The sequence below is a fragment of the Camponotus floridanus genome, unplaced genomic scaffold (genome assembly GCF_003227725.1).
Source record: "Camponotus floridanus strain SB8 unplaced genomic scaffold, Cflo_v7.5 scaffold36, whole genome shotgun sequence".
In the NCBI taxonomy this organism is placed as follows: domain Eukaryota; kingdom Metazoa; phylum Arthropoda; class Insecta; order Hymenoptera; family Formicidae; genus Camponotus; species Camponotus floridanus.
Window position 1 is genome coordinate 1,342,816 of NW_020229503.1, and position 12,583 is coordinate 1,355,398.

The following is a 12,583-nucleotide window of genomic DNA, read 5'->3' on the forward strand; positions in this document are numbered from 1 at the left end:
TTAACAAAATTATAAGGATGATTTCTATGCAAAACTATCCTTAACAAGATATAAGATTGAAATATTGTTCACTATTATACTAGGATCGATCAAAATAAAATTCCTTGTTTTACTACAATTTTTATTTTTCACTTATACAGGGTGGGGAAAAAGTATGGAAGCAAACAATTATTTCCGAAACTATTCATTTTTCGACAAAATGTCTTAGACATAATTTTTATGGTATGAAAAGATGTATTATGTGGCATAGACGGCATGACCTTGAAATGACCCTTACGAGCTGCATACAAATAACGTAAAAAATTTCAAATGGAACTCGTCAGTTTTTGTTACAGATTCTTGTAGCTGATGTCGAAACGTTTACAAAACACTGCATATGAGCCCCATTCCCTTAAAAACACTCCCAGTTACGAAACAATTGTGATAATTCGTATCGACGAAATTGAAAATAGACAGCGTACGTGTGATTACATGAATGTGTGTAACGCGACTGAACGTCATTATGAGAGATCAGTACAACAGTAGCGATTACTGCAACAAATGGAGACTAACCCGCTTCGATCATTTCTGCCGATACGAAAGACACGCGAAGTTCGTAGAATCAGTTAAGGCGTACATCGAACCGTACTCAAGGAAAGAGATTGCGTGATTCATCCAACCAGTTAAGGTAAGATAAGTGCGATTCATCCAACCAGTTAAGGTAAGATAAGTGCGATTCATCCAACCAGTTAAGATAAGATAAGTGCGATTCATCCAACCAGTTAAGGTAAGATAAGTGCGATTCATCCAACCAGTTAAGGGAAGATAAGTGCGATTCATTCAACCAGTTAAGACAAGATAAGTGCGATTCATCCAACGGTAGATCTTACTATGCCCGGTTGTCCGATTCGAAAAGTTTCATTAAACAAAATTGTAACTTCATTGTGAGTTCCTTCATTCTCACCCCAACCACGCATCATCAACAGCGATATTCTCTCTCGTTCTGTTAATCGGGCCATCGTGAAAATAACATTTGAAATTACAGAAATGAAAATCAGTAACAATTCCTATGATAGAAAACGACAAAAATAGCAAATTTTCAAAACACAATATCCGAAACTTGTATGCCAATTGACACTACTTTTTTAAGGATAAAAAAAAGATAATAATAAATAAGATAGCGATGATCAAGAAATCAAAAAAATTCTATGAATACTCATAGACAGTGTATCATATGACAACAGGTACAATTACATGTTATTAGTGGACGCAACTGAACGTCATGATGCGAAATCAGTAAGCAATGTCAATGTGCATACAAATTGTTTGTATCACAATTGTTTCGTAACTGGAAGTGTTTTTAAGGGAATGGGGCTCATATGCAGTGTTTTGTAAACGTTTCGACATCAGCTACAAGAATCTGTAACAAAAACTGACGAGTTCCATTTGAAATTTTTTACGTTATTTGTATGCAGCTCGTAAGGGTCATTTCAAGGTCATGCCGTCTATGCCACATAATACATCTTTTCATACCATAAAAATTATGTCTAAGACATTTTGTCGAAAAATGAATAGTTTCGGAAATAATTGTTTGCTTCCATACTTTTTCCCCACCCTGTATATAAATGGAACCTTATGTTAAAATATAAGCCTACTTTTCAATATAATGCTCAAGAAGATTGATGCACTTGTCTAATTTTTGACACGAGTTTGAAATTTCCTTTTGATAAAAATCTTAACGCTTAACTGTTCTTGAACAATATTCTATATCATTAAATCATCAAGAAAGCAATTTGAAAATTTCTCTTTAGAGAAGTTTAGGCCTTGTTCTTATAAATTTTTTTTTCACGGTAATGTCAAATCTCACTCTGACTCACACATCAAATTCAGGAACTTTCATGATCATTTGATTGGAACATTATGAAGCATCTTTCCTATAGCCCAGATTTAATTTCTTGTGATTTTTACTTATTTGGACCTCTGAAGAAACATATTAAAGGAAGACAATTTCCAAATAATGTAGTATAGAAATGTTCAAAACTATTGTTTAAATATTAAAAGAATTTTTATCAAGAGAGACTCTTCAAACTCAAAATAAAACAAGTATATCAATCTTCTCAAAGAAATGTAATTAATAAGTTAAATTAAAATGTAGTTAATAGCTTATATTTTAACATTATAATTTCAATTTATTTATAAAAATAAAAGTTATAAAATAAAGAACCATATTTTTTTATCCACTCTAGTAATTTAAATCTATCTAAAAATTTTATTATAATCAAAGATTTACTGTTGCTCTTGGTCAGACGAGGTGGCGAATTGTCCGACAGACTCTGTCCGCAGTCGAGAGTTCGGATGTTGGCCAATCCTCGTGGGGTAACACTCAATATTGCCTCGGCGGTGGCTCGGACGTCACCATGAAATGAACCATCTGGTCGTTGTTGACTGATCAGCCAAGCTAGTGCTGCAGATCTGTTCCAATTGTCAGCCGGCTCATTTTCCACTTCCTCAAGTGCTTGCATTACCAACGCAGTTGTGTGCAAATCGCCAAAACTGCCATCGTGTCTTTGTTGCTGCACCAGCACTGTCGATGGCTTGCGAATAATATGATGGATGTTACGATGTCGATGATCCTGACTAATGCATCGCAACACCAGGATCAACATCGCGATCGTGTCTACGGTAAATTCAGTTTTTATTTTTTATTCTATTAAAAATCAAATGCGGCAAGAATTGCAAGTGACACGATGTGATAATAAAATTCAAATATAGAGTATTAAGATTTTTTCAATATATTTTCACAAATTTCTGTTAAAAAGCTTTGATTCCTAATTATAATATACCTAAAGAATACATACTTTTAAATTCCAAAGATAACTATTTGTATATATATTTATATAGGATGAATCTCAATCAGACACAATGCTTATTGGTCAGTTGAAAATAAGGATTTTTGATTGGTCAATCCTGCTGATTACTCTAGACATTTGGTCGATATATATAGTGTATCTGAACATGTGCACAATTAGAACATTCTCTTCATAATGATTATTTCATTTAGCTTACAAAATATTAATTCAGTAAATGTTTACTTTAGGTTACACAGCTCAAAAAATTTTTATTTTGACATATTGTAGAAAATATATTGTAGAAAATTTATTCCTAAGTAATACAGCGTTTGAATTTTGCGGCGGTCTCTATTCCTCAGATCTCTTCCTCAGTCTTCATTCCTCAGATATGCAATTTTGAAATTTTATACTTACTTGTATTATCTTTTCGTTATATCCTACATATGTTCATATTATTTTGTTTACATTTAGGGTTTACCAAGGTCATCTTTCTGAATAATTTTCAAAAGGTTATAGCAGCTTGTTATTTATTAAATAGTTATTTATTAACGAAAATTTCATGAATAGAACATAATTTTATGACACCATGTACGTTTAAGAAGTGTTAGCAATGTATAACCTCTCTCTCTACATTATGTATTATATGTTCTAAATTCTAGTTTCGTTTCTTATATATTCTTCTTGCTTCATGACTCTCGTACATTTACTGAATATTAAAATTACAGTTCAATGAATCATGAATGAAATGTGATAAAACTTATTTCGTCCACTCCTTATCCTCGCTACTCTAACATCATCAGGTTATGGGCCCAGAGTTGCGTGTGTGAAGAAGGAATTTAGTCGCGGAATGAACTTTGTAAGTCACGAGTCGGAAAAGTTTTGAGAAACAACGCGTGTGCGAAAGTGCGATAAAAATGGCGGACGATGAAAAGTACAAAGTGCCACTCTTTGATGGAAGCAACTACAGTAACTGGAAGTTTCGTATGCAGATTCTACTTGAGGAACATGATCTCTTTGATCTAATCGATGAAGAGCTTAATACATTAATAGCAAAGCTACCGGTGGCAACCGCAGCCGCTCCTGTCTTGAAAAGAAATGACAAAAAATGTAAGTCGCTTATTACTCAACGTATCTCAGATAGTCATCTCGAGTACGTGAAGGAGAAAGATACAGCGTATGACATGTGAAAGGCTCTTTTGGATAGTTTCGAGTGTACAGGTGTCTCGAGCCAACTTCGTCTTAGAAAAACACTCTTGACCATGCGGTACGCGCCAACGGAATCCATGGCATCTCATTTTTTGAAGTTCGACAAGCTCGTTCAAGAGTTGAAATCGACCGGTGCTAAGATAGAAGAAATTGATATCGTGTGCCATCTATTGTTAACGATGCCCGAAGAGTACGATATGGTCGTAACAGCCCTCGAAACAATGTCAAGTGGACAGTTAACTCTTAGCCTCGTCAAAACGAGGTTATTGGATGAAGAAGCGAAGCAAGGTGGCAGCACAGATTCAGTGGGTGGAAGCTCGTCTACCGTGTTCTCAGTTACGACAAATAAGCGCCGCGGAAATCGGAACGCGAACTTAACCGGAAATCGGAATGCGAACTCAACCAGAAATCGAAACGCGAACAATAAATAGAGTGTTAATTCAAACGGGAATAGCGCGGGAACGAGACGTACCCGGTTTGACTATAGATGTCACCACTGTGACATAGTTGGACACAAACGGTCCGAGTGTCGGAAATTGAAAAACGAAGATAAAAATTCGGAAACGGCAAATGCCGCGGTTGATAATAACTGTAACAAAAATCAAAAGGCTTTTGTGTTTTTCTCAAATGGAAGTGACAGTAGTGTGTCAAACGTAAATTTTGTTCTAGATTCCGGATCTACTGAGCACTTATCAACGGAAAAGACAAAATTAATTAATGCGGAAATTAACCACGCCGATAAATATACGCGTTGCAAAGTCGGGTCACGTGTTGACTGCAAATAAAGTCGGAAACTTAAGAGTGCGCGCGCGAGTAAACGGGAAAATTAGTGACATAGTAATAACTGGAATCTTATCGGTAGCGGGACTCGAATGTAATCTTCTCTCAGTTCATAAACTTGAAATGAATGATTTTTCAGTAATCTTTGAAGATGGTAAAGGAATCATTAAGAAAGGGGACAAAGTTGCCGCAATCGAGCGTCGTAAAAACAAGCTGTATGAACTATGTGTTGAAAGCGTAACGGAAACCGCGAATGTCTGCAAGATCAGTGAAACAGCACAACTGTGGCACCGTCGCTTAAGACATCTGAGCAGCTCCGGATTGAAGAAACTGGTGAGCTGGTGAACATGGCAGATGGAATAGATGTGAAGGAATTGGAGACTTCATTAGAGCTCTGCGAAACCTGAGTGGAGAGCAAGCAGACTCGCCTCCCTCACGAATCTCACCGCATCAGAGCAAAGCGTCCTCTCGAGCTGGTTCATAGTGATCTTTGCGGTCCAATGGACGTTACGTCCTTTGACGGAAAAAGATATTTGCTTACTTTTATTGATGACTTCACTCATTTTACTGTGGCGTACACATTGAAAGCCAAATCAGAAGTGCTCAAATATTTTAAAATGTTCCAATCATTGGCAGAAACTCATTTTAATTTCAAAGTGAGCAGATTCAGGTGTGACAATGGAAGGGAATACCTCTCGACTGAAATTCGTCAACATTTCGAGGACTGCGGGATACAATTCGAACTCACGATTCCCTATACGCCACAACAGAACGGAGTAGCGAAGAGGATGAACCGAACAATAATCGAAAAGACGCACTGTATGATTTTGAATTAAAAAATGAATAAGATTTTTTCGTCCGAGGCTGTAATAGCGGCTGTTTACTTATTCAATCGATGCCCAACGAACGCTGTGAAAGGCAAGCTGCTAGCGGAACTCTGGTATGGAGAAAAACCCAATCTTCGGAAACTGAAGGTTTTTGGATGCGTTGCACATCTTCACATTCCAAAGGAACTAATCAATGGAAAATTCGAATCACGTTCAAAACGCTGCAGACTAATGGGTTATTGTGCGAACAGATATCGACTGTGGTGTCCGGAAAGTAGTAAAATATTACTAGGTCGAGACGTCATTTTTAATGAGTCAAAGTTTACTTCCGAGTCTGAAGATTTTTATGATGATTTTAAGTCTACAGAAGAAGCAGCAAGGAATCAAGAATCTCCCAATTCAGGCGGAGAATAAGATATCTCGAGTGATGAAGAATCCGAATACTTCGATAGTGCTAAAGAAGAAGACGATAATCGAAGAAACACAACGCTCGAAGATGAAGCAGAGATTTTGAGAAAGAGCTCACGACAGAAAAACAAGCCCAAGTATTTAAATGACTACACTGTCTTGGCTTTAAGCGCAGAAATTCTTTGTCGAAGATGTTCCACAACATTTTGACGACATACAAGGACGAGATGATGAAAGGCAGTGGATGGATGCAATAAATGAAGAAATTATATCTCTTGTCGAAAACAAAACCTGGGACTTAATACCATTGCCTCCTGAAAGAAAGGTCATCGATAATAGATGGATGGAAGATAAAAAGGAATAAAGACGGAAATATCGACAAATACAAGGCACGTCTGGTAGTGAAAGGATGCTCTCAACGAAGAGGCCTGGATTACGAAGAAACGTATGCGCCAGTTGCGCGTCTCACTACGGTGCGAACCCTTCTATCGATAATCGACGAATTCAGGCTAAAAACTAGACAGCTAGACGTTAAAAACGTTTTTCTACACGGAACTATTGATGAAGAAATATATATGAAGTTACTTCAAGGATTCACCCAAGATAATGGCCTCGTATGTAAGTTGAATCGTTCCTTATACGGACTGAAACGAGCATGGAATGCTCGATTCAACGAGTTCATTTTGACTCTAGGATTCAAAAGATCAGAACGAGATCACTGTCTCTATATAGCAACATCCAAAAGGTGTCGGCTGTATCTACTGCTTTACGTCGATAATATTATCATTGCAGGCCAAGATGAAATCCAGATTCAAGAGATTGTTGATGCTCTTAAAAGTGAAAACGTTATGACGGACATTAGTGAAATTGGAAGTTTCGTCGGAATAAAAATTGAGCAAACATCAAGAGGCCTATTTTTGAGCCAGAGAGCATATATGGAAAAAATGCTCACTCGCTTTGGAATGACGGAGTGCAATTCTTCCAAATCACCCATGAAAGCAAATCCTGAAAAACAAAAAAACGACGACGGAGAAGTCATAATCGAGATAAAACCACATACAGAGAGCTCGTTGGATGTCTGATGTTTCTTATACTCAACACACGCCCTGACATAAGTGTTACTGTAAACTATTACAGTCGTTTCCAGAACAATGCGAAATTAACTTATTGGAAAGGCCTTAAATGAGTTCTTCGATATATCAGAGGTACTCTCGACTATGGACTGCTGTTCAAACGAGACTTAAGATCCAAAAACACTACTTCAAGTCTACGTAGATGTAAATTGGACTATAGACAAGGATCGCAAGTCAATTACTGGCTTTCTTCTTCAGGCCTTCGGCTCTATGGTCAACGAAGAAGCAAACTGGAATCATCCTCTCGTCTACTGAAGCAGAATATGTTGCTTTGGCAACAGCTTTGACGGAAGCAATATGGCTAAAAGGATTTTCAGAGGATTTTAATGTGAATAGTGCCTATCCCATTGCAGTGTTTGAGGACAATCAATCTGTGATTCATCTATTAAGCCGATGGGAACATCGTAGATTAAAACATGTTGATATTAAATACAATTTCGTTAGAAACATGCACCAAAGCAAAGAAATCAACGTGCATTACGTAAATACCAAAGAGCAAACTGCCGATATACGAAAAGTCTCACAGGAGACCAATTTGTTAAGCTTCGTTCTTATATTGGTGTTTGCAAAGTTTAAGTTATATTTACATTTATGTTACGGCTCATACATTGAGGCAGAATGTTAGATTGAGCAATGTATAACCTTTCTCTCTACACTATGTATTCTATGATCTAAATTCTAGTTTCGTTTCTTATATATTCTTCTTACTTCATGACTCTACTCGTACAGTTATTGGATATTAAAATTACAGTTCAATGAATCTATGATAAAACTTATTTCGTCCACTCCTTATCTTCGCTACTCTAATATCATCAAGAAGAAATATATTTAATGGAATATATGTTTGTTGTAATTGTACTTCGTTTTGTAAAGTACATGCATGAACTTATGGGGAAATTCCACTTCCAGAAGATATAACCTAACCTAATCCTCGTCTGAAGTAAAAAATACCTGGCTCCGTTAGAACGGATTAGATTATATCTTCCAGAACTGGAACCCCTTCCTACGTGGAACCCACGGTATCCATGCATGTATTTTGCAAAACGAAAGAAGTTATATACAAACTTATTATACAGGGTGATTCAAAATAACCCCTGTGTCCGTGAAATGACACATTGTTCAGTCAATTCTAAGACGATTTTTCCTTTTGCAAAATTTCGTCCGAAGCTTAGTTTTCGAATTATTAAAGAAAGTAGTTAACGCATGACGAGTCGGATACAAGAGGCAGGCAAGGGTGATTCACGCGATTCACCGTCAGACGCGGGCGCTTACGCGGGGCGCCTGCTGCGATCAACTGGTCGCTATACACATACAGACACACATGCGAACATATACATTCTCTCTCTGTCTGCTGTCTGTCTGTCTGTCTCTCTCTCGCTCTCTTTCATTTGCTCACTCACCTGTAATTTTTTTTTTTTTTTTTACGAGAGAGGGGAAAATACATTTTATGCATATCCACTGGTCGATCCAGTGAATTATGTGGGACTCGAGTACCAAGTCGAATTACTAATTCGGTACTCCCTATTCAGTAAAAACCCCTCTCTTTTCACGAATTTTCTTTGACACACTGTCCTTCCCGAGATCCGTTTTTACATAACGTCAAAAAATAGTTATTATTACCTTGTTCGATGACTTCTGATGTATTGCTGTAATTGCTTGAAGGAGAAATGAATTTTCCGATAGATCGTACGTTCTCAAATTTAACGTAGATATCACATTGCACCAGACAAAAATCCACACTAAATTATTAACTGAAAGTTTTTCTTCTTTCATGAACTGCATAATAACTGTTAGCGATTAAAAATCACTCAATAAAAGAAACACGCATGGACACGTTACTACACGACGCGACGACGTGACAATGCGACGATAATTACTCGGCGAGTGCAAGCAGTTTTTTGTCATAGTAGATTGCGTAGTAATAATATTAATATGTTAAATGTTTATTATGTTTACCGCATTCTTCAATCGAACACATGATCGCGTTCGATAGTACCAGTAGTACCTTAACCTACCGCAACTTACTATGACAAAATATTGCTTGCAGTCGCCGAGTAATTATCGTCGCATTGTTGCGTCATCGCGTCGTGTAGTAACGTGTCTGTGCGTGTTTCTTTTATCGAGTGATTTTTAATCGCCAACAATTATTATTCGACAGTGATTAATAGTGATTAGTGATAGAGTCATTAGTAAATTTCTTGTCTCGTCGAGTGAGTAAATAAATGTGATTATGTTAAAGTTTATAAAAGAATGCAGTTCATGAAAGAAGAAAAACTTTCAGTTAATAATTTAGTATGGATTTCTGTCTGGTGCAATGTGATATCTACGTTAAATTTGAGAACGTACGATCTATCGGAAAATTCATTTCTCCTTCAAGCAATTACAGCAATACATCAGAAGTCATCGAACAAGGTAATAATAACTATTTTTTGACGTTATGTAAAAACGGATCTCGGGAAGGACAGTGTGTCAAAGAAAATTCGTGAAAAGAGAGGGGTTTTTACTGAATAGGGAGTACCGAATTAGTAATTCGACTTGGTACTCGAGTCCCACATAATTCACTGGATCGACCAGTGGGTATGCATAAAATGCATTTTACCCTCTCTCGTAAAAAAAAAAAAATTACAGGTGAGTGAGCAAATGAAAGAGAGAGAGGGAGAGAGAGAGAGAGAGAGAGAGAGAGTGTTCGCATGTGTGTCTGTATGTGTATAGCGACCAGCTGATCGCAGCAGGCGCCCCGCGTAAGCGCTCGCGTCTGACGGTGAATCGCGTCACCCTTGCCTGCCTCTTGTATCCGACTCGTCATGCGTTAACTACTTTCTTTAATAATTCGAAAACTAAGCTTCGGACGAAATTTTGCAAAAGGAAAAATCGTTTTAGAATTGACTCAACAATGTGTCATTTTACGGACATAGGGGTTATTTTGAATCACCCTGCATACACACTTACTAAAAGTTTAAGTAAAATAAAAAGTGCAATTTTTAGACTTCATTAATTTATATTTATCTTCTAGATCGTGCAAAGGATTAATTCTGCTATAATATTAAAGAAATATAAACATAAAAAGAATATAACGACAAAATGATACAAGTAGATATAAAATTCAAAATCGCATATCTCAGGAACGAAGAGAGACCGCCGCAAAATTCAAAAGGTGTATTATTTAGGAATGTATCCTTTCCAATATATGTCAAAATAAAAATTTTTCGTGCTGTGTAATCTAAAATAAACATTTACCATTAAATTTTTGAGAACAATCATTTTGAGAACTCTTTGAAACGTATATACGTTTTAATAAGTATCGCATTTTTGTCGTGTTTTTTACTTATTTTCCTCCTAAAATGTAAAATGTTCTGAAAATGTAGTTAATTTGATGATTTCACAGTTTAATTGATCAGAAATTATTATTCAATATGTGAAATCAATTGGAAAAATAACAGAAGAACATCCGAAGAAACATTGAAGTATTTCTCGTCTTTTATTTGATCTAAACCTAGTAAAAAAAATTGAAAGACCTAAAATAAGCTATAAAAAAACCGAATAAAAAAGAAGCGCCAAATATAAAAAACTCTTAGTAAATATTAAGTAACAGTAATTTTATCATTTTCACTCATAACAATGTAACTGTTATGTACACGCACCGGCAGAAAATGGTATCCCGCTATGCTTGTGTTGACGCTCACTGACGTCACACTCACGCGCATGCACTTTGCTTGTGTGAGTGTGACGTTGGGGCCGGACAGCGGGAAAGAAAGTGGGGGTAGAGTAGTGGGGGGCATTCCGATGTTGCGTCCTTCGCGCACGGCACAAGAGCGAGAGAGAAAGCACTATAAGACATAATACCGAGTTAGAGGTGTCCGATAGCCATCTCTCTCGCTCGACGCTCGAACAAGAGAGTGCGAGCGAGACAATTATGGCGCACAAACACAAACGGCAATGTCCGGCCAGCATAATTGTCTTACTCTCACTCTTTATTCGAATATTGAGTAAGTGAGGCGACTGTAGGATGAAAAGAAAGAATTTATTATCATAAGACCTATTAGAATTATTAGAATTAAGAATAAAAAATATTAAAGATATTAAAGAGATATTAAAGATATTAAAGATATATTAAAGAGATTAAAGATATTAAATATATTAATTATTACAAAATTAATTGTTAGAAGATTTATTATAACATTAATTATTATAAAAATTAATTATTATAACAATTAGTTATAAGAATTCATTGCTCATTACATTTTCTCTTTATATAATATAATTATTATTTTATTTAATAAAATAAATACGAGGGTAGTTCGAAAAGTTCTCGGCCTAATATAGAGATGTTGCTAAGAATATCAAATGGCTATGATTTTTCTCAAGTTTAATCCCTCAGAGGGCGTACCGCATAGTTTTAGACAGATTCGTTCGCTAGTTTGTTTACTGTGCTCGAGTAAAACAGACAAGATTTGATACTTCTCCAAAAATGGATAAAATTGAATATCGCGCAGTCATAAAATATTTCGTTTTAAAAGGATTAACGGCAACAGAAATAAAAAACGAGCTGGATTCCACTTTGGGAGACTCTTCTCCATCATTTTCAACAGTGAAGAAATGGGCTGCTGAATTTAAACGTGGCCGTTCATCCATCTTTGACGATGAACGTTCGGGTCGCCCGAAAACCGCCACGAATGAGGAAATCATTCAAAAAATCCACGATAGCGTGTTAAATGATCGACGAGTAAAAGTGCGTGAGCTTTCTAACATTGCAAACATCTCAATAGATCGTGTTCACAATATCTTACATGAACATTTGCATATGAGAAAGCTCTCAGCGCGATGGGTGCCGCGTTTGTTAACGGTCGATCAGAAACGCATTCGAATGAACATTTCTCAAGAGTGCTTGGACTTGTTTAAACGCAATTCAACCGAATTTCTGCGACGATTTATCACTGTCGATGAAACATGGATTCACCATTACACGCCAGAGACGAAACAACAATCAAAACAATGGGTGGAAGCGGGTGGAAGTGCTCCAAAGAAGGCAAAAACAGTTCCATCAGCCGGAAAAGTCATGGCGACTGTTTTTTGGGATTCGCAAGGTGTGGTGTTCATAGATTATCTAGAAAAAGGCAAAACCATCAATGGGGAATATTATGCAGCATTGCTGGAGCAATTGAACGATGCTATTAAAACCAAACGTCCTCATTTGGCAAAGAAAAAAGTGCTTTTCCATCACGACAATGCACCCGCTCACACGTCTTCAATTGCAGTTGCAAAGCTCCATGAATTGCGTTTCGAATTGTTACCACACGCACCTTACTCGCCAGATTTAGCTCCCAGTGACTTCTTTTTGTTTCCGAATATGAAAAAATGGCTTGCTGGAAAAAAATTCACGTCAAATGCGGAGGTCATCGCT

General features: G+C 36.8%; 1 protein-coding gene across 3 annotated transcripts in view; it reads right to left on the minus strand.

The window, feature by feature from the left end:
- Positions 1 to 12,583, minus strand: part of LOC105248162 (uncharacterized protein CG3556) — a 37,234-nt gene that overhangs the window by 1,238 nt on the left and 23,413 nt on the right. For all 3 annotated transcript variants that reach the window (XM_011252802.3, XM_011252798.3, XM_011252799.3), the window contains exon 5: positions 2,270 to 2,656. In XM_011252802.3, the coding sequence (XP_011251104.1) occupies positions 2,270 to 2,656 (387 nt within the window). The remainder of the gene's footprint in view (positions 1 to 2,269; positions 2,657 to 12,583) is intronic.